The 27,943-nt window shown below is 39.9% G+C and overlaps 3 protein-coding genes across 4 annotated transcripts; 1 reads left to right on the top strand and 2 right to left on the bottom strand.

Moving 5' to 3' along the window:
* Positions 1–6,230: 6,230 nt before the first annotated feature.
* On the bottom strand, positions 6,231–27,696 carry LOC124260714. Of its 2 annotated transcripts, none has more exons than XM_046695000.1 (2): positions 26,991–27,696; positions 6,231–7,233 (listed from the first exon to the last, which is right to left on the bottom strand). In XM_046695000.1, exons 1-2 carry the CDS (start codon positions 27,123–27,125, stop codon positions 6,898–6,900), a joined length of 471 nt encoding a protein of 156 aa, XP_046550956.1. In that variant the 5' UTR covers positions 27,126–27,696; the 3' UTR covers positions 6,231–6,897. The 2 variants fall into 2 exon arrangements, with proteins under 2 accessions (XP_046550956.1, XP_046550957.1); XM_046695001.1 differs by lacking the exon at positions 26,991–27,696 and adding an exon at positions 7,391–7,881.
* Positions 18,592–19,754, top strand: LOC124260715. Its single transcript, XM_046695002.1, has 2 exons — positions 18,592–18,850; positions 19,280–19,754. Exons 1-2 carry the CDS (start codon positions 18,803–18,805, stop codon positions 19,610–19,612), a joined length of 381 nt encoding a protein of 126 aa, XP_046550958.1. The 5' UTR covers positions 18,592–18,802; the 3' UTR covers positions 19,613–19,754.
* LOC124260713 lies at positions 21,251–23,041 on the bottom strand. Its single transcript, XM_046694999.1, has 3 exons — positions 22,911–23,041; positions 22,358–22,432; positions 21,251–21,967 (listed from the first exon to the last, which is right to left on the bottom strand). Exons 1-3 carry the CDS (start codon positions 22,998–23,000, stop codon positions 21,653–21,655), a joined length of 480 nt encoding a protein of 159 aa, XP_046550955.1. The 5' UTR covers positions 23,001–23,041; the 3' UTR covers positions 21,251–21,652.
* Positions 27,697–27,943: the final 247 nt, after the last annotated feature.

The following is a 27,943-nucleotide window of genomic DNA, read 5'->3' as shown; positions in this document are numbered from 1 at the left end:
TATCTCCAGTGTTAGCAGGCGTATCTCCAGTGTGTAAAATTTCAGCCTCAGCAGCAGGGAGATGTCCATGACACAGCTTCACAAGCTAGATACAGACAAACACTGACACGGACACACAAAGGATCACTATCTTTTGATGGAGGAACAACAACGTTTCTAAAAACGTAGAGTGTTTACTGGTCTCTTCTCATGGCCGTTATAGTAACATGCTGACCTGGGTATATCTGACACACATATGTTTCTTATTCGTCACAACAGAAATCCCACCATGGACACAAGTTGCGAATGTGTCTCAATATGATAGTGCTGAAGCCATCCTCCCTTGTCTGTGTACGAGCATAGAACACTCATGAATAAAGTTCTCATTAGGATGTGAAGCCGGTAGATATGATATCGGCCCATATAACTGTGAAGAGAAATATATTTGACCAAAATACATTCTGACTCTAACTACATCTTTCCAGCCTGCAGCGTCTACAAGTACATGTTTCCTGCAGCTTCTGGTTATAGCTTTTCCTTAGACTCACATCATAAATCAAATCCATGACATTTACTCCATTGTCTTCAACAGCCTTGCAACGGCGTCCACATCAACATCACACACGTGTACAGAGTCTGCCAGAACATCCATCAGAACCTTGACCGTAGCTTGTGTCCCAGCTAACTGCCTCCACGTGTACATCATGTGAAACACCTGCATGTGATGCGAGGAGTGAGACATCTTACACCTGTCTATGAACGCCTTGGGTAGGCCCAGTCTTATGCCAAATGCTTCAAATCCCTCCCCAATATGCTCAGCTACACGCAGTAGAAGCTGCTCTGGGAGACAGGAGTCCTGAATAGCGTCAGTCAGAGGTATTGTTGACCCACCATCGCTGGATAGTGGCTGCAAACATAGATATAATAGTACCGCTCTTTTTGTAGAAAATGCCATGATGGTATAGATGTTTGTGACGTACAATGACTCAATGTAATAAATCGACCAACATCACAATAACAATTGTAACTTAATACAATAAATACATAAACATATATGTTTTTTTCCTAAAGGCCCCACCTGATATTCAAACTGTCCATAGCAGCAGAAAATCCTCTGAAGAGAAAAAAAAATCGTCTCTCAAAAACTCTCTGTATAAAAAATCTCTGACGGAACATGTTCAGTCAGTCCTCCCCTGAAGACATAGGACAACTGGGCTCAATGACAGCTCGTTACGTTATAGATGTCCCATGCAGTCGATAGTGGTTGTGGTAACGTAACGGATCACAATTTTCGGATTTACTTGAAATAGTTGTGACGTGTTACTATTAATAGATACGTCATTCTAACGCTGTCTATGATTGGGAAAGACTGCTTGGTCAATAAAATGTCTCAGTATCTAACCTGACCACTCTTGAAAAACAAATATGAATTTGAAATAGTAGAAATAAATATTTTGCATCTTCATACATGTAAACTGTTTGTATCACTGCTGATACAAATTTTGCACTAGATTGTGATTTCGCCCAATTTTAAACATACCCAACATGAATCTTTTTATGATAAGAAGCCAATAATCTACGATACATGCTTCAACTTTACAAGCAAGGTGTGGTCCGTTTCTAGTTTTGTTTTAAATAAAAAAGGAAATACTTCCGGGTTTGAGCTAGTTTGACACATCTGACCTCATCTGTTGCTGTGTGGAATAATTGATACATTTAACGCCTTGACTCAATTTGAAAGTGATTGTTTAGAAATACATTTGTTTCAGGAACGTTCAAATGATGCATGTATCATTAAGTGTATTGATCATTTCACTAACCAGGAAATGCCTTCAACAAAGATGACTGACGTAACCTGCATACATGCGTACCCAAATATTACATTGATTCTTCGGATCCGCTACAAATATCGGATCCAAACTAGACGCTACTTCGTTTTTTACACCGCACTGAGAACTATGCCACCTAAATGACAGTGGTCTGTAAATATTCGATTCTGGACCAGATAGTGAAGCCAGTTGGACAAGAAACAAATATAAAAAATGTTCTTTCTCCACAATATTGTGATTTGTTTCAAGACGTAAGCTCAATGGTGGAATAATCATACGTATCTTTGGCTGGCAGTGACATTGAAACAACATCCATGTGAAAAAGCAAACCAACTGCACACATGGTACATGCTAACACAACATGTACTCAAAAGTGCTTAATGTACATTTATGAAATGACTTTTTTATTCCGTGTTAGGTATGTTAATTTACAGTGATTAAATTCTTATCACACTAGTGGTTTTCAATTCAGAGAAGTCTTTATCTCTAGTCTTTGTTCTTAAATCGTAGTAACAAATCATCACCAAGAGTAATCATTAAATTGGTCATATATGTTTTTCCATGAAACCAAATTAGTTAGCCGCAGGAAATTGATAAAAGGAGATGACCAGTAATAGTAATCTCAGACGTAACGGACTTTATAGATTCAAATGCAACACAGTGAATGGTTTGAAGAAATGTGATCCTCATTTTGGCAGCGCCTACCGGTGATGTATGTTGTGAACATGAAACAGAGTGTTGAAAACATTTGACTACAGCAAACATGTCCACTGTACAGGCATACACACTCTCCTGGAGCACATTCACCAGCACGCCAACTGTAGCCTTCACACCCTCCTTCATCCTCCACTTGTCCAGCATACAGTGAGGCAGCTTACACCTCTGTACACAAGCATAGGACAGTCCTAGTCGGAGTCCGACCATCTCCCAACCTTCGCCCAGGCACTCCGACATCAGCAACACAGACTTCTTTGTCACAGGAGCCATCCGTTGTTCTTCTGTCAGATGACTGGTCCAGTCGTCCCTTGAACACTTGTCCTGAAACAATGATATGTTTTTTTTGAGAAAGGTAAATGCACTTTGAAGTAAAAGAAAGGACAATGGAATATTCAGTACAGAATTCATTAAATTCGTATGATGCAGTTTTGAAACAAATGCGAACAACTATACGCAGATAATTAGAAAAGAATTCATCAAGTGTACACGTGTAATGATGGTGTTACAATAGGTGATGCTGGTGTTGGTTTTTGTTGAATCCGGATGTAAATGTAATCCGTGAAGTGACTGTGTGAAGATATTCGGATCCGAGGTAAAATAGTGAAGACTCTGTATGTAAAAAATATGATATAATCCTACATTCAGATGTTTAAATAATGCTTATGTACGTTATACGTTATTGTAGTTGAAACGACCATTAACAGTGCAGTTAAGTTGGCCTGAGACTGATAGACACACATTTACACATATAAATACACTTTACACAATATCTGAATAAAAATGTCAACATTGCATAACGTACCTGGTGATATTCTTGGCTACAGCATAGTAGCCACTGAAAAGCCATCCTAAATAGCCGACCAAATGAACAACAGATGTTCCGTTCCTTCATCCTCCCTGTGTAAGACCACTGAGGGAACTGAGAGAGCGACGTAGCTGTCCAGTGTTGGTGTCTCAATGGACAGGTGCCGACAGGGGTCTGTGAAATGCTTATGAATAATTTGACAGCTCTCATTTGTTTAATTATTCTTCGGATCCATCAGTTAACGTGAATACATAAAAACCTTTTTGAAGAGGATACAAATTCGATGTACATTCACAAACCTGCCTGACCATTGAAAGGCTTTTCAGGTACTTTTCGTGTAAGAAAGGCGATTGGCAGTGATATACGACCAGGGCCTCCTTTCACAAATCACTACATGTACTTAAGGTGATCGTAAGTCACTAAGGTAATCATAGTGCAGTGTTAAAGAATGGGAGTTAGGGTAACCTTAATAAAGGTTACTTCGTGAAAGGATCCCCAGAGTGCCGTTGTATAAAGTGATCTTAGCGCTAAGGTGACCTTAACTCCCATACCTTAACATTGACTTAATACGGTAGTCTTAGCGCTAAGGTTGTTCTGTACCATAGCACCCAGGTCAATAACTGAATGTAATTGCAAGCACCATATTTGTCGGATTTCCCAACTGACTGATTATGATTCGACAAGTCTTTGAACTGCATGTATATAACTCCAGGGCTGAAATAAACTTCGGATCCGCTAGCTAATCACAGTTACTCTGTAAATATCTGTTGTGATAACGCGTATGGTTCATGGTTCTTGTCCCAGCACCATATTTGGGCAGTGATGTGTAAGCCAGCAAGTTCATGGACATGCTACTACAGTTGATTTGGTTTTGTGAAGTGAGTGGATCTGTTCCATTTACAACTTTCATGTTGTCAACATATAATCTCAAGACAAACCGTGTTAGTGAACATTTCTTCCTATTCTGATGGGATCTCTTGAACTACCTCATAACGTCCCATGACATCCACAGCCGTACCACATACATGTATAAAACAAGTGAAACAAAGAAATAAAACAACAACCCTCACCCACCTCTCCCCCCACAAAGCAAAAGAATAACCGAACCACGCTGAAGCTGTGTAATGCATATTCATTCACAGAAAAATTATAAAACCTGTATGCATCATATCTATCCACGACAACAGTTACAGTTGCTACTGGAGACAGCTATGGGCTGGAGGGTTCTTCGTCTCTTATGATAATGTAAATTCCTCATATAATGTCACCTTATTTGTCATGCTTATAAATGACTCGACTGCTTTGTGTCTATATATTGTAGTATTTGTTTTGTGGATTTTAATGTACTATTAGATACATATTCAGTTGATGTCTCTGTGCCATAATTCATATGACAATACATGAGAAGTACAATTCCCTATATACTATATTTTCCTTCATGTCCCTGTACATGTCTGCCTTCATGGTGTAGTGGACAGGGTGTCTTCCCGGAGAGTCGATGGTCAGTGGTTCGATCCTCATCTGGCACAGAAATACACTGAAAGACGGCTCTTGTTGTTACTCTGCTGACGCTGTCCATGTAGTTAATAAGCACCTGTTGGTATACTGTGTGTGACTGGTGTGACCATGTTACACTGTGGCATGGTGTCTAAGTGGGCCAGTACTACAAAACTTGAATCAGTCCGAACTGGTGGATGACGAACATGAGAACAGCATAGATCAGGACATATCACCAACTACTTTGCTTGTTCCAATCAACATCTTCTGAGTTATAATTAATTTGCGGCTCATGGACTGGTTCAGTTTGAGCTGTGGGAAAACCCGGATTCGGGTTCAGATCTAAGATCGAGTGACTTGTCATGTGATCTGATGTAGTTTCGGATCGTGTAAATCTTTGTGCTGGATGACTTGTTTGTCAAGACAGCCAACTGTTCATGAAAATGCTTCTTTCAGCATTCACGAATTTAACCAATAGTTTGCAGACAATATTTGTTTACAAAACAATGACTCCTGTCTTGAATAGAAGACACTATTCGATTTGATCCAGCTGTTTGATTACATCACTTTACACACAGTACATCGAACAAGGTTCATCGCGGATCAGAGCACATGGTTCAGTGGATTGGCATGGAATCACAACAATACAAAATAGGACTAAGAATGTCATAAAAATACGGAAAAGGAACATTAAAACGAAATAGGATTTTACCCGAATTATACCCGAAACTCTGGAACACTTCCTGACACTTTACGACAACTGCGATTGTTAACAGCAATCTGAGAGTTATGAATAATCCGTACAATATCATTTTGCGTTCATCAAGGCATCGAGAATCTCGGCTTCATCTCGATGGCCCCGTGACCCCCACTTTACAAATAATACATCAAGGATGCGTCGTCTAGAGGCACCATGATATATCAGCAAAACATTTTCATAATGTGTACAAAACAGATATGACTATAACACCCTTTACCCTGTCAGTTTACATAACATTCATGAGAAAAGGATATATTTTATGTAACTGGCATTGCATTAAGAGATTCGATGTCTGAATTCTCGGATCATTAACATGAAGAGTCTGAAGCAACTGATAAAAGCTAACTATAGGATAGCAACTACGACATGTTTGTTTAAACACCTTGAATTACCTTTCTTATATTTTCTAGAACAAAATACCCATTGGACACGGTGTTTTACTTAACGTAACGTTAAGGTATTATGATATATGTAAGCCATATAGCAGCATAACCCTTACATAATAATAATATTAATAATAATAATAATAATAATGGCATTTATATAGCGCATCATTCACTAATAACTGCTCTGTGCGCTTAAAGGTTATGTACACATAATGCAACTATGACCTCAACTAGGGACACTGTTTAAAGCTGATCCCTTACGTCCCCAGTCGTGACCATGACTGATTTATCGATGACGAGCATAAAACCTGTCACTGACATATTGTCAGAATGTTCGGATCGTCATTGCAGTGATTATTTGTTATACACAACGAGAGGTCAGCAGCTAGCAGGCGTGTCTCCAGTGTGTAATATTTCAGCTTCAGCAGCAGGGAGATGCCCATGACACAGCTGCACAAGCTAGATTTAGACAGACACTGACACAGACACACAAAGGATCACTATCTTTTGATCGAAGAACAACAACGTTTATAGAAACGTAGAGTGTTTACTGGTCTCTTCTCATGGCCGTTATAGTAACATGCTGAACTGAGTATATCTGACACCCATATGCTTCTTATTCGTCACAACAGAAATCCCACCATGGATACAAGGTGTGAATGTTTCTCGAAATGATAGTGCTGAAGCCATCCTTCCTCATCTGCGTACGAGCATAGAAAACTCATGAATAAGGTTCTCATTAGGATGTGAAGCCGGTAGATATGATATCGGCCCATATAACTGTGAAGAGAAATATATTTGACCAAAATACATTCTGACTCTAACTACACCTTTCCAGCCTGCAGCGTCTACAAGTACATGTTTCCTGCAGCTTCTGGTTATAGCTTTTCCTTAGACTCACATCATAAATCAAATCCATGACATTTACTCCATTGTCTTCAACAGCCTTACAACGGCGTCCACATCAACATCACACACGTGTACAGAGTCTGCCAGAACATCCATCAGAACCCTGACCGTAGCTTGTGTCCCAGTTATCTGCCTCCACGTGTACATCATGTGAAACACCTGCATGTGATGCGAGGAGTGAGACATCTTACACCTGTCTATGAACACCTTTGGTAGGCCCAGTCTTATGGCCACTGCTTCAAATCCCTCCCCAATATGCCCAGCTACACACTGTGGAGTCTGCTCGGAGACACAAGAGTTCTGAATAACAGCAGGCAGAGGCACTGTTGACCCACCATCACTGGATAATGGCTGTAAATATAAATATGATAGCACCAATTTTGCTAGAAATATCATGATGGTTTCGGTGTTTTTGAAGCGCAATGCTTCTATGTAATACATCGAGCAATAAAACCATAACAATTATAGCTTAATACAACAAATACATAAACATATATGTTTGTCCTACCTGAAATTCAAACTGTTCATAGCAGCAGAAAATCCTCTGCAGCAATAAAGAAAACCGTCTCTTAAAATCTCTCTGCATAAAATATCTCCGACGGATCATGTTCAGTCAGTCCTGCCCTGAAGAAATAGACCATCTGGGCTCAATGGCAGCTCGTTACGTTATACATGTCCCATGCAGGCGATAGTGGTTGTGGTAACGTTACGGATCACAATTTTCGGATTTACTTGAAATAGTTGTGACGTGTTACTATTTATAGATACGTCATTCTAACCCTGTCTATGATTGGGAAAGAGTGTTTGGTCAATCAAATGTCTTCGTAACTAACCTGACCACTTTTGAAACATTGAATTTGAAATAGTAGAAATAAATATTTTGCATCTTAATGTATGTAAACAGTTTGTATCACTACTGATAGAAACTTTCATTGTGATTTCGCCCAATTTTAAACATACCCAACATGAATGTTTTTTATGATAAGAAGACAATAATCTACGATACATGCTTCCCTTTACAAGCAAAGTGTGGGCCGTTTCTAGTGTGTTTTCTTAAATAAAAAGGGAAATACTTCCGGGTTTGAGCTATTTTGACACACCTGACCTCATCTGTTGTTGTGTGGATTAATTGTTACGTTAAACGCCTTGACTCAAGTTGAAAGTGAATGTTTAGAAATACATTTGTTTCAGGAACGTTCAAATGATTCATGTATCATTAAGTGCATTGATAATTTCACTAACCACGACATGACCTCTACAAAGATGAATGACGTAACGTGCATACATGCGTGCCCAAATATTACATTGATACTTCTGATCCGCTACATAAATATACGTATCTTTGGTTAGCAGTGACATTGAAACAACATCATTGTGAAAAAGAAACCAACTGCACACACAATACATGCTAATACTACATGTACTCCAAAATGCTCAATGTACATTTATGAAATGACTTGTTTTATTCCATGTTAGGCTTGTCAATTTACAGTGATTAACTCTTATCACATTAGAGTTTTTCAATTCAGAGAAGTCTTTATCTTTTTTTCTAAACCGTAGTAAGAAATCATCACCAAGAGTTATCATTAAACTGATCATATATGTTTTTCCATGAATCCAAATTAGTTAGCCGCAGGACATTGATGAAAGGATATGACCAGTAATAGTAATCTCAGACATGACGGACTTTATAGATTCAAATGCAACACAGTGAATGGTTTGAAGAAATGTTATCCTCTTTTTGGCAGCGCCTACCGGTGATGTATGCTGTGAACATCAAACAGAGTGTTTAAAATATTTGACTACAGCAAACATGTCCACTGTACAGGCATACAAACTCTCATGGAGCACATTCACCAGCAAGTCCACTGTAGCCTTCAAACCCTCCTTCATCCTCCACTTGTCCAGCATACAGCGAGGCAGCTTACACCTCTGTACACAAGCATAGGACAGTCCCAGTCGGAGTCCGACCGTGTCCCAACCTTCGCCCAGGCACTCCGACACCAGCAACACAGACTTCTTTGTCACAGGAGCCATCCGTTGTTCTTCTGTCAGATGACTGGTCCATTTGTCCCTTGAACACTTGTCCTGAAACAATGATATCTTTTTTTTTGAGAAAGGTAAATGCACTTTGAAGTAAAAGAAAGGGCAATGGAATATTCTGTACAGTATTCACTAAGTTCGTATGATGCAGTTTTAAAAGAAATGCGAACAGCTATATGCAGATAATTAGAAAAGAATTCATCAAGTGTACACGTGTAATGATGGTGTTACAATAGGTGATGCTGGTGTTGGTTTTTGTTGAACCCGGATGTAAATGTGACCCGTGAAGTGACTGTGTGAAGATATTCGGATCCGAGGTGAGTGAGTGAGTGAGTTAAAATTTAAAGCCACATTGGCAATATTTCAGCCATATCGTGACTAAAACTAGTTCTAAATTCATAATACATACATATAATATATAAAACCCTGTCAACGAAGGACAGTAAAATTACTAGATTATCACAAAATGAGTTAAAACTAGCTAGCATATATCTTTAAAAGTAGAGAACTATTTTTGGACAATACAACGTAAAAATTAGCTATATTTCGCCAGCAACTGAAGGCTGATCACCATGCTAGGGACCATGGGGACTTACACTACTTTGGCTACCTGCATGAACCGGATCCGAGGTAAAATAGTGAAGACTCTGTATGTAAAAAATATGATATAATCCTACATTGAGATGTTTACATAAAGCTTATGTACGTTATACGTTATTGTAGTTGTAGCGACCATTAACAGTGCAGTTAAGTTGGACTGAGACTGAAGATACACATTTACACATATAAATACACTTTACACAATATCTGAATGAAGAGGTCAACAATGCATAACGTACCTGGTGATATTCTTGGCTATAGCATATTAGCCACTGAAAAGCCATCCTAAATAGCCTACCAGATGAACAAAAGTTGTTCCCTTCCTTCATCCTTCCTGTGTAAGTAAGACCAGTGAGTCAACTGAGAGAGCGACGTAGCTGTCCAGTGTTGGTTTCCCAATGGACATGCGCCGACAGGGGTCTGAAATTCTCATGAATAACTCGACAGGTCTCATTGGTTGAATTATTCTTCGGATCCATCAGTTAACGTGCATACATAAAAACCTCTTTGAAGAGGATACAAATTCGATGTACATTCATAAAAACTGCTGGACCATTGAAAGGCGTTTGAGGTACTTATTGTGTTGGAAAGGCGATTGGAAGTGATATACGCCCATGGGCCTCCTTTTTCAAAGCACTACATGTACTTCAGCTGAACGTAAGTCACTAAGGTGATCATAGTGCAGTGTTAAAGAATGGGTGTTAGGTTAACCTTAATAAAGGTTGCTTCGTGAAAGGAGCCCCAGAGTGCCGTTGTATAAATTGATCTTAGCGCTAAGGTGACCTTAACTCCCATAGCTTAACATTGACTTAATACGGTAGTCTTAGCGCTAAGGTGACCTTAACTAACATACCTTAACATTGACTTAATACGGTAGTCTTAGCGCTAAGGTGACCTTAACTCCCATACCTTAACATTGACTTAATACGGTAGTCTTAGCGCTAAGGTGACCTTAACTCTATACCTTAACATTGACTTAATACGGTAGTCTTAGCGCTAAGGTGACCTTAACTCTATACCTTAACATTGACTTAATACGGTAGTCTTAGCGCTAAGGTTGTTTTGTACCACAGCACCCAGGTCAATAACTGAATTTAATTACAAGCACCATATTTGTCGGATTTCCCAACTGACTGATTGTGCTTCGACAAGTCTTTGAACTGCATGTATACAACTCCAGGGCTGAAATAAACTTCGGATCCGCTGGTTAATCACAGTTACTCTGTAAATATCTGTTGTGATAGCGCGTATGGTTGATGGTTCTTGTCCCAGCACCATACTTGGGCAGTGATGTGTAAGCCAGAAAGTTCATGGACATGCTACTACAGTTGATTTGGTTTCGTGAAGTGAGTGGATCTGTTCCATTTACTACTTTCATGTTGTCAACATATAATCTCAAGACAAACCGTGTTAGTGAACATTTCTTCCTATTCTGATGGGAGCTCTTGAACTACATCATAACGTCCCATGACATCCACACCCCAATCACACACATGTATAAAACAAGAGAAACAAAGAAATAAAACAACAACCCTCACCCACCTCTCCCCCCACGAAGCAAAAGAATAACCGAACCACGCTGAAGCTGTGTAATGCATATTCATTGACAGAAAAATGTATAAAACCTGTATGCATCATATCTATCCACGACAACAGTTACAGTTGCTACTGGAGACAGCTATGGGCTGGAGGGTTCTTTGTCACTTATGATAATGTAATTTCCTCATATAATGTCACCTTATTTGTCGTGCTTTTAAATGACTCGACTGCTTTGTGTCTATATATTGTAGTATTTGTTTTGTGGATTTTAATGTACTATTAGATATATATTCAGTTGATGTCTCTGTGGCATAATTCATATGACAATACATGTGAAGTATAGTTCCCTATATACTATATTTTCCCTCATGCCGCTGTACATGTCTGCCTTCATGGTGTAGTGGACAGGGCGTCTTCCCGGAGAGTCGATGGTCAGTGGTTCGATCCTCATCTGCTACACATAGAAATACAATGTAAGACGGCTCTTGTTGTTACTCTGCTGACGCTGTGCATGTAGTTAATAAACACTTGTTGGTATACTGTGTGTGGCTGGTGTGACCATGTTACACTGTGGCATGGTGTCTAAGTAGGCCAGTACTACAAAACTTGAATCAGTCCGAACTGGTGAATGACGAACATGAGGACAGCATAGATCAGGACATATCACCAACTACTTTGCTTGTTCCAATCAACATATTCTGTGGTATAATTAATTTGCGGCTCATGGACTGGTTGCAATTGTCGGACTTGCAACAGCCGTCAGTTTGAGCTGTGGGAAAACCCAGATTCGCAAACTTCGGATCTAAGATCGAGTGACGTGTCATGAGATCTGATGTAGTTTCGGATCGTGTAAATCTTTGTGCTGGATGACTTGTTTGTCAAGACAGCCAACTGTTCATGAAAATGCTTCTTTCAGCGTTCACGAATCTAACCAATAGTTTGCAGACAATATATGTTTATAAAACAATGACTCCTGTCTTGAATAGAAGACACCATTCGATTTGATTCAGCTGTTTAATTACATGACTTTACACACAGTACATCGAACAAGGTTCATCGCGGATCATGGTTCAGTGGATTGGCATGGAATGGAATCACAACGATACAAAATAGGACTAAGAATGTCATTAAAAAACGGAAAAGGAACATTAAAGGCATCGAGAATCTCGGCTTCATCTTTATGGCCCCGTGACCACCACTTTACAAATAATACATCAAGGATGCGTCGTCTAGAGGCGCCATGATATATAAGCAAAACATTTTCATAATGTGTACTAAACAGATATGACTATAACACCCTTTACCCTGTCAGTTTACATAACATCCATGAGAAAAGGATATATTTTACGTAACTGGCAATGCATTAACAGATTCGATTCCAATTCTCGGATTATTAACATCAAGAGTCTGAAGCAACTGATAAAAGCTACCGATAGGATAGCAACTACGACATGTTTGTTTAAACACCTTTAATTACCTTTCTTATATTTTCTAGAACAAAATACCCATTGGACACGGTGTTTTACTTAACGTAACGTTAAGGTATAATGATATATGTAAGCCATATAGCAGCATAACACTTACATAATAATAATATTAATAATAATAATAATAATAATAATGGGGGCCTGATGATGTACGCCTCTCCGTGGTGGGCCTAGATAGGGGAATTTTATTCCCTGAACTAAACGTACATCACCCAGCTAGGGCTGACCCCCCCGAAGCTGGTTTTACACTGGGTTACCGAAAGCCAAGGAGAATATCATCATTCAACTCCGCAGCCCGGTCAGCCTTCCTCCGGTAGTCAAACCAACCTTACTGGAGATGGGACTTGCCCCAGGGGAAGGCACAGCACCCGATCAAGAATATCTTGGTCAAACCATCTGAAAACCACACTACTAGAGTGTGCAAGAGCGACAGGATGGCCTGCAAATCCACGAATAAACGGCAAGTCGCTTAAGCTGCATTGGGACAATGCCATGCCCATGTATGCTTTCCTGACGGAGCAAAATCTCCGAGATCAATTCCGGCGGCTTAAAATCTCATGCCCCGTGAGCCAGTTCAGCCCATAACTGGTGCCCGTCAGGAACCTTTGCATGAGCAGAATGCTCAAGTGGCAGCAGACCCAAAACTTCTGATGGACGTCCATGTTAACCTCTCTCCTCTTCCTGATGGAAACTCTTCCGGCACGGAGCCAGTTGGTCCCGAAATTTTGGATCCTCACTCTTCTTCTTCCTCAGTTGCAGATCTTTCCGAACATCCTGTGTATATTTTGTTTCATTCTATTTATGACGAAATATCTGATTTACCTTTAGAAAAACGGAGGCCAATTAAACAAATAACAGAATCTTTTCCCAAAAATGAAATTAATTTATTAAATGACATTATTTCTATGAAACTTTCATCGGACTGTTCATTACATGAAGTTAATTGTTGTGTCTATGCTGCCGCTCGAACCTTGGAGGAACTTCACAGTTTCCAAAGAAAACACAGCCAATACTAAGAACAATACACCAAAGAAAAACCGGTTTCAAGTGAAACTAACAGAAACTAGAAAATACATTTCCTGGATAGAGCTTTGCCTGAAGTTAAGATCATCAGGGAATCCAATGTCTAAACGACAAAAGGCAATTTGGAGAAAATTAAAACTGAAATTCAAAACAACGAAAGAAAAGATACTTCTCCAAATTGTCGATTCCCTGAAGGCAAGAATAAAGGTTTGGACTGAAAGAAAGAAAAAATGGGAAAAGAAAAATAAATTCATCAAACAAAATAAACTTTTTAGAAACAATGAAAAGCACTTCTACAGGCAACTGAAAACAAAGGGTGATGGTGAACATGACAAACGGCCTCCCATGGATGCCAATGAAAGGTTCTGGAAACAGTTGTGGTCTATACCCGGCAACTGTAACCTGGAAGCACCATGGGTCCGTGATTATGGCCATGCAATGCATGAGAAAGTAACTAGGTCGTTTGTCTGTTACATCTCACCAGTTTGCCTGAAAAGTGTTATAAAAAAGTTCAAATATAATACAGCTCCAGGGCCTGATGGCATTCGAAACCGTTATTGGAAACTGTTCCCCTGTGTCCAAACACCATTACTACACTGTTTCAGTACTCTTGTGGACACAGGTGATGTTCCTCCATGGTTCTGCAAAGGTCGCACAATACTTCTCCCCAAGAAAGGAGACTTGACTGATCCCAAAAACTTCCGCCCTATCACATGTTTGAATACACAATACAAAATATTCACAGGGTGTTTGACAAACCTCGTGTCATCTTACTGCTCTTTAAATGATATAATTTACAGAGAGCAGAAGGGAGCAAGAAAGGGATGTTGGGGGTGCAAGGATCAACTTCTTGTACAGAAAATGATTTTGGAAGAGGCTAAAACATATCACCGCAACCTCTCCATGTGCTGGATTGACTACAAAAAAGCATACGACTCTGTCCCTCACGAATGGATTCTAAAGTCTCTTCATTGTATTGACGTCCCTGAGCGACTACTTGATTTACTCAAGTCTTTAATGAGTTGCTGGTCGACTCAACTTGAGATGTACTCGCAAGGGCAGGTGCAGACTTCGGAATCTATTCCAATCAGAAGGGGGATATTTCAGGGGGATTCCTTTAGTCCTTTGCTTTTTTGTCTGTCTTTAAATCCTTTGACCTTTCTGCTCAATAAAGAGGAGGGTTACCATCCCGGACCTCCTCAGCACAGATCCCTAACACCGCTTACTCATCTCCTTTACATGGATGACATCGAGCTCCTTGCCAAAGGAGATTCCAATTTGAAAGAGCAGGTTCTCCTTGTCGAGTCCTTTTCTAATGATTATTGGCATGACATTTGGACTCGACAAATGTAATACTCTTCATTTGAAACGAGGGCAAGGTAACTAATGACGGATCGGTCAAGTTACAAGGGGGAGGAGTTATTGAGCATCTTGTGGAAGATCAGGCCTACACCTATCTTGGAATGCAAGGTCGAGATAAGCTCCAGAATGCCCAGATTCAAGACAAACTTCGGGCTGAGTACAAATCTCGTTTAAAGAAAATCTGGAGCTCAGAGCTAAATGATCGAAACAAGGTCAAGGCCACCAATACTTTTGCTGTGCCAGTCCTTTCTTATTCCTTTGGAGTAGTTGATTGGACAAAACAAGACATCCAGAGTCTTGACCGTCTGACCAGAAGGATCATGTCTGATAATAGAGCCCACCACCCTCGTTCCTCTCTTAACCGTTTATACATGCCAATCAATTCTGGAGGTCGGGGTTTGATTAATGTGGAGGCTCTTCATGATAGAATTTTATTGTGTACTCTTGCACATATTTATTTATCGGATGATCCTCTGGTGATGCATGTGAAGACTCATGATGAAAGCAAGGAATTCCAGAGCTATTTTAAGCGTGCCAAGGTTGTTGGACAGAATCTGAGATTTGAGGTTGATTTTGTTGATGGCGATGTACTGCTGGACGGTACAGTGATGGGAGTAAACCAGGTGAAGTCCTTCACCAAGTCTGCCCAGAGTCGGTCTTTTGTGGAGAAGCTTTCTGAGAAACCATTGCATCGTGTGTACATGCAGTGTGTTGAACAGAATAGAAATCCCACCGACTCTTTCGCCTGGATGAAGTCGGCTGGTCTTAAATGTGAAACTGAGGGCTTCTTTTTTGCTGCTCAGGAGCAGTCACTTCCCACTCGCAATCGCCTAAATGTGATTCTTAAAGAAAATATCAACATGAAATGTCGACTTTGCAATGAATTCACAGAGACTGTCCAACACCTTGTCAGTGGATGCCCTTCCTTGGCACAAACAGCATATCTTAAACGACATGATGGCATGGCTCGTTGCTTTTACTACCGTCTCTGACATGCCTGTGGCTTTGACTCCGAGGTCCATCCGTGGTACGACCCTGAACATGTCCAGGGTGTCATGGAAAATGATGCTTTCAAACTTCTGTGGAATAGGCCCATATACAGCCTCAGAAGAATTCCAGCCAACAAACCTGATCTTGTCCTTTTTGATAAAGCCAATGAATTTATATATATCATTGAGTTTTCTGTCCCTTTTGACACCAATGTGATTGGCAAGATTCAGGAAAAGCATGATAAATATGCAGACCTCGCCTTTGAAATGTCTCGCTTGCACCCAAAGTACACCGTCGTCAGGCTCCCCATTGTTCTTGGTGCCCTTGGTTTGGTACCTCCTGATCTCTTGGCGCAGATCCGGAGAGTTCCCGGGTTCTCCACCGGGAGCACAGCCCTTCTGACACTCTGGGTAATGCAGAAGGCTGCAGTGTTGGGGAGCCTTCATATTCTCCGGAAAGTTCTTGGTGGGTTCGACTAGGCAGTGTTTCCTGGGAGAAGTCCCATTCGCTGTCTGGGCTGCGTGTAGAGGGGGCAAGGGCCCTGAGCTGATGATGAGCCTTACCAGCCTGACTGTGCCAGGATCACCCGAACCCTCTCTGCTGCATACTATCTTTAATCTGTAAAACATAATAATGGCATTTATATAGCGCATCATTCACTAATAAATGCTCTGTGCGCTTAAAGGTTACGTACACATAATGCAGCTATGACCTCAACTAGGGACACTGTTTAGAGCTGATCCCTTATGTCCCCAGTCGTGACCATGACTGATTTATCGATGACGAGCATAAAACCTGTCACTGACATATTGTCAGAATGTTCGGATCGTCATTACAGTGATTAACTGTAATACACAACGAGAGGTCAACAGTTAGCAGGCGTATCTCCAGTGTGTAATATTTCAGCTTCAGCAGCAGGGAGATGCCCATGACACAGCTGCACAAGCTAGATACAGATAGACACTGACAGGGACACACAAAGGATCACAATCTTTTGATGGAGGAACAACAACGTTTCTAAAAACGTAGAGTGTTTTCTGGTCTCTTCTTATGGCCGGTATCGTAAAATGTTGACCTGACACAATTCTCTAAAAAATATATCTTACACGGGCGTTTTTTATTCGTCACAACAGAAATTCTACCATAGATATAATAGTACCACTCTTTTTGTAGAGAATGCTGTGATCGCATAGATGTTTGTGACTTTCTATGATTCTATGTAATAAATCGAGCAATATCACAATAACAATTATAACTTAATACAATGAATACATAAACATATATGTTTCTATAGTTTATTGAAATAAAAAGGGTAATACTTCCGGGTTTGAGCTGTTTTGACACACCTGGCCTCATCTGTTGCTGTGTGGATTAAGTGATACGTTTAACGGCTTGACTTGAAAATAAATGGTTAGAAATACATTTGTTTCAGGAACGTTCAAATGATTCATGTATCATTAAGTGTATGAATCATTTCACTAACCATGTCATGCCTTCTACGAAGATAACTGACGTAACGTGCATAACGTGCGTGCCCAAATGTTACACACTGATTTTTCGGATCCGCTACAAATATCAGATCCAAACTAGACATTACTTTGTTGTTGACAAACAATATTGATCTTCCGTAACTCAGGCTTGTCGTTATAGACGACCAACGGGATAGGGTGGTCAGGCTCGCTGACTTGGTTGACACATGTCATCACTTCCCAATTGCGCAGATCGATACTCATGCTGTTGATCACTTGATCACCAACACCGTGGGGTTCAGGGACCTCTGTCAAGCAAGTCAGCAAGTCTGAAGACAAAATATGATGTCTCCAATTTTCATAACTTATATTCCTAGTTGGATTCCGACAAAAAGCTTTCCACATCCCCCAGAAACCTGTCAAGTGCAGAGTCACTTGTATGGTTTCAACTACATCACCAGCATGTGTTTATGAATCACTATCAAATAGAGATAGCACCATGTGTTCGCAAAGAGGTGATATATCAGCATATCATTTAGGTGTAAATATGATGATAAACATAAAACCAGATAATAATCATTTCTGATTAGCTGTCAAACAGGTTCCAAAGGACGTACCAGGCTAAATAGTGTTGAAAACGTATATATTAAGGTGTAGAACTGGCTCTTGATTTAGATCATAGAGATTGGTAATCGTTAACTAAATATCGATCGATAATATCGGAATTTTGAGCAAAAATGCCAGAAATGACTATTTCTCTTCGCTAGTGAGTGGTGACATGTTTTGGCATGGATCATTAACAAAACATCACTCTGAACATAATTTAGAAGCAGACCATGATTTAAGTCATTTGTTAAAACTGAAAAAGTTCTACCATATTTCCGATTATCGATCATTTTAGCCAGCCCTATTAATCTCTGAGGATCATTCATATCTGTATGACGTGTATATATTGTATCACAACAATGAACATTAATACTTTACGAGGTGTATACATAATATGGTTAAAGTTCAGATCCGTGTAAGTTAATGCTCGTTAACACAAGATAGCATATCAGTGTGTCTGTGTTTTCGGATCGTTACACAGTTTCATCTGGTAATCTGCTGGTAATTTATACTATAAGTTGGAAATGATTGGATGGTTTTGATAATGACAGCCATTAGGTTCGTTGTTGACACAATGGTTTAACAAGCATATCTGAAGCAGCACATTTCGGATCCATTGAAAGGTTTTGAACTTCCGTGCGTCGCAATGATTTGGATCTATTAATACAGCATGCTTCTTCGGGGACTGTTAAATGCTCGTCACTAGCAGTCAGTATCTCAAAACGTGCAGGCGCTGAAAAGTGGCCAGTAGGTAATCATCGTATAAAGTGTTTCCTCCCTGGGACAGGACGGTTCTCCGACATGCAAACGAAGGGGGCTATTTGCTGTTGTTTCAGAAGAATTTACAAGGTAGGATAATTGGCTTTATTAATTAATCTAACAACTTAATGTATGTATATTTGGTGTGGTTATTCATAAAAGTACACTGTAAACACACCAAACACAACTGAAGACTTGGCCAAGTGGTAAATTGGTAAATTGAATGAGAGATTCACATTAACAGTGTCACTGTATATGGTTTTGTCAACTACTGTTTGATTATGGTAGCACTTGCCGAGGAGGACCTAAAACCCGAGGACCTAGGACCTTAAAGACAATCAAACGTAAATTGAATGAGGCATTCACATTAACAGTGTCACTGTTTATGGTTATGTACACTACTGTTTGATTATGGTAACACTTGCCGAGCAGGTATACAAATTTCTCATGTAGTAATGCTGAATTACATGCAACATTGGGTTGATCATACTTTATCAGAACTTTTACTGTATATTCTAGCCTGTCCCTTCAAATACAGACTGGCGGAATCAGTTGTCGGAGGAAGAGAAGAACGTATACCTGACAGAAAAGACATTGCTGCTTGTGTCGGAGAACCTAGGGGAAGGTTGGGAGGCGGTTGGCGTCCGTCTAGGGCTGACTTATGTGTGTGTACAGAGGTGCAAGATGACTCACTCTACCTGTGTGCTGCAGATCTTTGCCATGTTGAACACGCGGAGGAGGAAGGAAGGTCAGGAGGCTACAGCCGGGAATCTGATGGTTATCCTCCAGCAGAGTCTACAGGTGTGCAATACAGACATGTGGGATGTCGTCGCCGTGTTAAAGGAGCACTGATGATCTAACTCACACTTCAACTCAACGTATCAGTGACAAAAATGATGTCCTATGCAAGTCACTATTTTGACTTATACCATACGTTCCCGAAATATTTTCAGGTTAACAATTGACTAGACTTTGCATATATTTATAACGGGTGGGATAGGAAACACCTGGTATCATCACTATTTCATACTAATGCATAAACATATGCTGTCATCGTATCGCATGGTGATAATCACTTGATTGTCTGGTCCGGACTCGATTGTTCACAAACAAGATCGTACAGCACGAATTCTGCTGAAGCTTACACATACTCATGATTTAGTCACAATCGTATAATCGACTCTGCTTTTAGCTGAGATTTCTTATTGATGTGGAAAAGGTTTTGTCGCTTCTGTTTATGAAAATCAGTAGTTCATTATTTGTACTAAGGAATTATAATGTTTTTTTGTTGTTATGATCACAATTAATGTTTGGGTAATATTTTCCATAAGATTCGGATTAAGAACCGCTTTGGTAATATTTGCTTGTAACTATTGCTGTTTCAGATACTCTGTATATAAAAGTAATATACAACACATGCTGTCTTTGTGAAATGCAGTGGATCATTATTTAGAAATAAAAATAATGTCTGGGCATCCTTTGTTATCGTTTTGATGATGGCCCCGACATGTTACAGAAACCCAACTGTTGATCTTGGTAACCGCTTGTCTGGAGTAGTGAACTTGGGTTAATATGCTTTTTGACACTTTTCTACAACATTTCACTTATGTGCGTTTCATAAATGACAAACATGTTTCAGATAATATACGGCGACTGCTGATGTTTTGTAATAACCAAACGGTTTTAATTCATATTGCCTATTGGCATGAATCCAGGTCCTATGGTTTTAATCGAATCCGAGGACCAAGGGCACTTCCGTTTCAGTATAAAAATATTTTGTTCGACAATATAGTATATGTCAGGTTAAATGCATTTGGCTCAATTAGATATTTTTTGTAGATGCCATAATTAACTTTAGATTACAAATTGTGAATTGTGCTGATCAGAACATTTATTTTTTATCTATGATTTTAAAAAAAGATCGAATAATGTATGCATTCTAAATGACGTACATGCATCCATGAAGTATATTTTGGGTGACATCATGTACTGCCCGTCATCACTCTGTCATATTAAAGTAGTGTTTTCAGCTGTGCGAAATCTCTACGCACTCGTATGTCTGGGGTTAGATGCTATGTCTATGCATGAGTACCCATACATTACACCGACTTTTCGGATCAGACACAAATATCGGATCCAAACTAACGCTTCTTTGTTGATTGTTTACGCTCGGTGATGTGCCAGCTTTATGACAGTGGTCTGTGAATAATCGAGTCATCTATGCATTTGGTATACAAGGACATGTATCAACCAAGTCAGCGAGCCTGGCCACACAATCCCGTTAGTCGCCTCTTACGACATGCATTGGTTGCTGAAGTCCCGGATCTAAATCTCTCATATCAACACATAAAACCATTGACGATGACATTGACGATATAAACCAAAACAAACAACAGCACACTTATACTCAAAATACTCAATATCTGTTCTGAAATGACATTTTATTTCCGGAAATGTCTGTAAGCTGACAAATGTCACATAAGTGTTTTACAATTCAGAGACGTCTTTAATTCGAATGAAGGTTTCCGTAAATATATCAAATCATAGTAACAAATGTTCACCAGCAATGGTCACTGCACTGATGCAATATCTTTTGCCCTGAACCCAAATTAGTTCCAACGTTAAATGAATTAGTTGTTGGAAATGAAACCAACCCAAGTGAAAATCTGTATATATACACACAAATAGCAGCAACGGGTAGTTTGGAACAGGTTAGTAACTTCATAACTCAGACATAACTTAACACAGGAGATGATCAGTAATAGTAATCTCTAACGTAATTAAGTTCCATTGTATATGTTCTTCATACATCCAGATGCGACACAGTCAATGGTCTTGAACAAATGTGGTCCTCATGTTTGCAGCGCCTACCGGTGATAAACGTTGTGAATATTAAGTAGTGTGTTGAAAACATTTGACTACAGCAAACATGTCCACTGTACAGGTATACACACTCTCCTGGAGGACATTCACCAGCACGTCCACTGTAGCCTTCCCACTCTCCTTCATCCTCCACTTTTCCAGCATACAGTGAGGCAGCTTACACCTCTGTACACAAGCATAGGACAGTCCCAGTCGGAGTCCGACCGTCTCCCAACCTTCACCCAGGCACTCCGACACCAGCAACACAACTCTCTCCGTCACAGGAGCCATCCGTTGTTTTTCTGTCAGATGACTGGCCCAGTCGTCCTCTCTTGAACACTTGTCCTGAAACAATGATATGTTCATTTTGAGAAAGGAAAATGTGCTTTGAAGTAAAATTAAGGGCAATGAAATGTTCAGCACATATTAAGTTCGTATGATGCAGTTTTGAAACAGATGCGAATAACTATACGAAACTGTTTGATTGTGACAACTGATTGTAAATGTGAACATATCACGTTTAAGTCATTCATAACACTCAGGGCTGTTATTTTCCTTTGGCTGATTGTTGGAGTTGTTATGTTGTCTTATAATTCCTATCAAAGATGAAGGTTTATGTCCTATGTATGTCCACTACAATGAAACTTATGTACATGTTAAACATATAACAATCAGTAGAATTATAATTGTACATGGGGTAGGAACATTCTGTGCTGTATTCTACACTAAACTTACACCACGATAGGGCATTTCATCTGTTATGTCCTTCCTTGTAGTCTCCTCTTCCAACTCATCAGTCGCCTTCAGAACCTGTGGTGCAAGGGAGGTAATTATGTCTATGTACCTTGGTAAAGATTGCTGATCATAATACAAATGATGCGAGATGTGCACAATATGACCTGCATTGGAAATGCTCGATACGCAGATAAGGGGAAACGATTGATCAAGTATACACGTGTTATGATGGTGTTACAATAGGTGATGCTGGTATTTTTTTTCACTGAACCCGGATTTAAAAATGTGTCCCTGTGACGTGTACTTCGTGAAGATATTCGGATCCGAGGTAAAACAGCGAAGACTCTGTGTGTACAAAATATGATAGAATCCTCCATTCTGATGTTACATAAAGCTTACTATGTTATTGTAGTTACGTGTAACGATCAATTAATAGTTCAGAGTGGATAGTAAGACAAAATAAACAGAGACATTGGGGCATTTTGTTACATTTACGTACATACAAATTACACTTCACGCAATCATTGACTGAATAAGTATGTCAACAACGTACCTGGTGACATGCTTGGCTACAGCATATTAGCCACTGAAAAGTCATCCTACATAGCCGACAAAATAAACAACAGTTGTTCCGTTCCTTCATCCTCCCTGTGTAAGACCACTGAGGCAACTGAGAGAGCGACGTAGCTGTCCAGTGTTTGTGTCCCAGTGAACATGCGCCGACTGGGGTCTGTGAAAAGCTTATAAATAACTCCACTGCTCTCATTGGTTGAATCATTCTTCGGATCCTACAGTTGACGTGCATACATAAAAACCTCTTTGAAGAGGACTTTTATTAAGTCGAGTGTTTTGAAAATGTGGATACAAATTTGATGAACATTTATAAAAACTGCCGGAAAGATTGAAAGGTTTTTCAGCTACTTATTGTGCTGGACAGATTGGCGGTTATATACACTCAGGTCAATAATTACATGTAAATTCAAGCACCATATTTGTCGGATTTCCCAACTGACTGCTTGTGCTTCGAGGGATCTATGGTCTGCATATTTATATAACTCCAGGACTGAAATAATTTTCGGATCCGCCAGCTAATCACAGCCAATCTGTAAATATCTGTTGTGATAACGTGGATGATTCATGACAGGCTTAGCAGGATGTTATCTCATCCCAGCACCATATTTTGGAAGTGAAGTACATGGACTTGCTATTACAGCTGATTTTGTTCCGTGAATTGAGTGGATCTCTTCCATGTACTACTTTATTGGGTCAGCATGTAATGTCATGACGAGTCGTGTCAGTGACCATTTCAGTTAATTCCAATTCTGATAGGGGTTCTTGAACTTCCCCATAACGTCACGTGACACCCACACCCCAACCACACACTTTTATGAAACAACTAAAACAAAACAAATACAAAACATAAACAAAACAAAAAAACATACCAAGCCAGAACCAAACAGCACACACACGCACACACACACACACGCACGCACGCATGTACGCACACACAAAAAAAACATTTCCCCAGAAAGCCAAATAGAAATACCCCAACACTTACAATTGATAACATTTAAACTGGATGTTTCTTCAGACAGGACTAAAGCTTTTAAATGTGACTTCCAAGCTGAAACTGTGTAATGCACATTCATTCACAGAAAATATGTAAAACCTATATGAATCATATCTATCCACGACAATAGTCACAGTTACTACTGGAGACAGCTATAAGCTGGAGGGTTCTATGTCCCTTCTGATAATGTTATCTCCTGTTACCTTTTTCGTCGGATCGAGCTTATAACTGACTCGACTGCTTTGTGTCTATATATTGTAGTATATGTTTAGTGGTTTTTAATGCACTATTAGATGTTCAGTTGATGCCTGTGTGTCATACCATATGACAATACATATGAAGTATAATTCCCTATACTCGTGAAAATCCAGGTGGAATTGGTCTTTAGTAACCCATGCTTGTCGTAAGAGGAGACAAACGGGATCGGGTGGTTTGGCTCGCTGACTTGGTTGACACGTATCCAAATTCGTAGATCGATGTTCATACAGTTGATCACGGGATTGTCTGGTCCGGATTCTATTATTTACAGTCCTCCGCCATATAGCTGGAATATTGCTGAGTGCGGCGTAAAGCTAATCTCACTCACTCACTCACAATAATTCCATATAAACTATATTGTCCCTCATGTCGCTATACATGTCTGCCTTCATGGTGTAGTGGGCAGGGTGTCTTCCTGGAGAGCGGATGGTCAGTGGTTCGATCCTCATCTGCCAAATACAGACATACACTGAAAGACGGCTCTTGTTGCTATTCTGCTGGCACCCGGTATTTAGTTAATAAGCACATGTTGGTTTACTGTGTGTGACTGGTGTGACCATGTTACACTGTAGCATAGTGTCTAAGTGGGCCAGTACTGCAAAACTGGAATCACTCCGATCTAGTAAGATGGACACGAGGACAACATGGATCGTTATCCGCTTAGGTCATTTCAGCCACTACTTTGCTTGTTCCAGTCAACATCTTCTGAGGTATAGTTAATTTGCAGCTCATGGACTGGTTGCAAGTGTCAGGCTTGCGACAACCGTCGGATTCAGCTGTGGAAAAACTCGGAATCGCAAAGTTCGGATCATATATCGAGTCCTGTGTCATGTGTTCTGTTGTAGTTTCGGATCCTGTAAATCTTTGTGCTGCATGATTTGTTTGTCAAGACAGCCACCTGTCCATGAAAATGATTCTTTTACCCTTAACGAATCTAGTTTATAGTTTACAAACTATATATATTCACAATACAAACAATGGCTCCGATTTTAGCAGCAATCTGAGAGTTGTGAAGAAATCCGAAAAATATCATTTTACCTTCCTCAAAGCATTTAGAATCTCGGGATCATCCCCATAACCCCGTGACCACCCATTTACAAATAATGCAACAAGGATGCATTGTCTGGTGGTGAGATGAGTTCGAGTTACAGAGGCCTCTCCACTTGCGTGTATATGTAATGGAAGCACTAATGTTTGTGAGAGTAATTTTCGGATCAGGTTCACATGTGTTGTTATCATCGATCATTCGTGAAGGTCACATGTGTAATCTCTGGGATCCTTAACACCAGAGCCTGACAACTGATAAAAGCTACCGATAGGATAGCAACAACGACATATTTTTTTGATAAATACCCTTCCGCATATTTTCAAGAACAAAATACTCATTGTACATGATGTTTTATTCATATTCTATGACATAAAGTATAATTATATATGTAAGCAATATATCAATCTAACACTTATATACAGGCTACGTATACATTTATATGAAGACGTTTTGCAGCTATGACCTCAACTAGGGACACTATATGAAGGCAATTCCTGTTGTTCCCAGTGGTGACCTGACATATTTATCGATGACCAGCGTAAAACCTGTCACTGACATATTGTCAGAATGTTCGGATCGTCATTGAGGCGACACTCGTGTAACTGTTATACACAGCGAGAGCTCAGCAGTTATCTGATCAGGCGTATCTCCAGTGTTAGCAGGCGTATCTCCAGTGTTAGCAGGCGTATCTCCAGTGTTAGCAGGCGTATCTCCAGTGTTAGCAGGCGTATCTTCAGTGTTAGCAGGCGTATCTTCAGTGTGTAATATTTCAGCCTCAGCAGCAGGGAGATGTCCATGACACAGCTTCACAAGCTAGATACAGACAAACACTGACACAGACACACAAAGGATCACTTTCTTTTGATGGAGGAACAACAACGTTTCTACAACGTAGAGTGTTTACTGGTCTCTTCTCATGGCCGTTATAGTAACATGCTGACCTGAGTTTATATGACGCACATATGTTTCTTATTCGTCACAACAGAAATCCCACCATGGATACAAGGTGTGAATGTTTCTCAGTATAATAGTGTTGAAGCCATCCTTCCTCATCTGTGTACGAGCATAGAACACTCATGAATAAGGTTCTTTTTAGGATGTGAAGCAGGTAGATATGATATCGGCCCATATAACTGTGAAGAGAAATATATTAGACCAAAATACGTTCTTTCCTGCGTGCAGCGTTTACAAGTACATGTTTCCTGCAGCTTCTGGTTACAGCTTTTCCTTTGACTCACATCATAAATCAAATCCATGACATTTACTCCATTGTCTTCAACAGCAATACAACGGCGTCCACATCAACATCACACACGTGAACAGAGTCTGCCAGAACATCCATCAGAACCCTAACCGTAGCTTGTGTCCCAGCTAACTGCCTCCACGTGTACATCATGTGAAACACCTGCATGTGATGCGAGAAGTGTGACATCTTACATCTGTCTATGAACGCCTTGGGTAGGCCCAGTCTTATGCCCACTGCTTCAAATCCCTCCCCAATATGCTCAGCTACACGCAGTAGAAGCTGCTCCGAGAGACAGGAGTCCTGAATAGCGTCAGTCAGAGGTATTGTTGAGCCACCATCGCTGGATAATGGCTGCAAACATAAATATAATAGTACCGCTCTTTTTGTAGAAAATGCCATGATGGTACAGATGTTTGTGACGATTAATGACTTAATGTAATAAATCGACCAACATCACAATAACAATTATATCTTAATACAACAAATACATAAACATATATGTTTGTCCTACCTGAAATTCAAACTGTCCATAGCAGCAGAAAATCCCCCTGAAGAGAAAAAGATAATCGTCTCTTAAAAAATCCTCTGTACAAATAATCTCCGACGGAACATGTTCAGTCAGTTCTCCCCTGAAGACATAGGACATCTGGGCTCAATGGCAGCTCGTTACGTTATGCATGTCCCATGCAGTCGATACAGGTTGTGGTAACGTAACGGATCACAATTTTCGGATTTACTTGAAATAGTTTTGACGTGTTACTATTTATAGATACGTCATTCTAACCCTGTCTATCATTGGGAAAGAGTGCTTGGTCAATAAAATGTCTCAGCATCTAACCTGACCACTCTTGAAAAACAAATATGAATTTGAAATAGTTCAAATAAATATTTTGCATCTTCATACATGTAAACTGTTTGTATCACTGTTGATAGAAATTTTGCACTTGATTGTGATTTCGCCCAATTTGAAACATACCCAACATTAATGTTTTTATGATAAGAAGACTATAATCTACGATACATGCTTCAACTTTACAAGCAAGGTGTGGTCCGTTTCTAGTTTTTTTAAAAAATAAAAAGGGAAATACTTCCGGGTTTGAGCTATTTTGACACATCTGACCTCATCTGTTGCTGTGTGGAATAATTGATACGTTTAACGCCTTGACTCAATTTGAAAGTGAATGTTTAAATTTGTTTCAGGAACGTTCAAATGATTCATTTATCATTAAGTGTATTGATCATTTCACTAACCACGAAATGCCTTCAACAAAGATGACTGATGTAACGTGCATACATGCATGCCCAAATATTACATTGATTCTTCGGATCCGCTACAAATATCGGATCTAAACTAGACGCTACTTTGTTATTTACACTGCACTGAGAACTATGCCACCTAAATGACAGTGGTCTGTAAATGATCGATTGTGGACCAGACAGTGAAGCCAGTTTTAACCCGATCTT

The sequence above is a fragment of the Haliotis rubra genome, unplaced genomic scaffold, assembly GCF_003918875.1.
Source record: "Haliotis rubra isolate DU_JTF1 unplaced genomic scaffold, ASM391887v1 Scf771, whole genome shotgun sequence".
NCBI lineage: Eukaryota > Metazoa > Mollusca > Gastropoda > Lepetellida > Haliotidae > Haliotis > Haliotis rubra.
The sequence above is the reverse complement of the archived record's forward strand: the minus strand, read 5'-3'. Positions and strand labels throughout refer to the sequence as shown.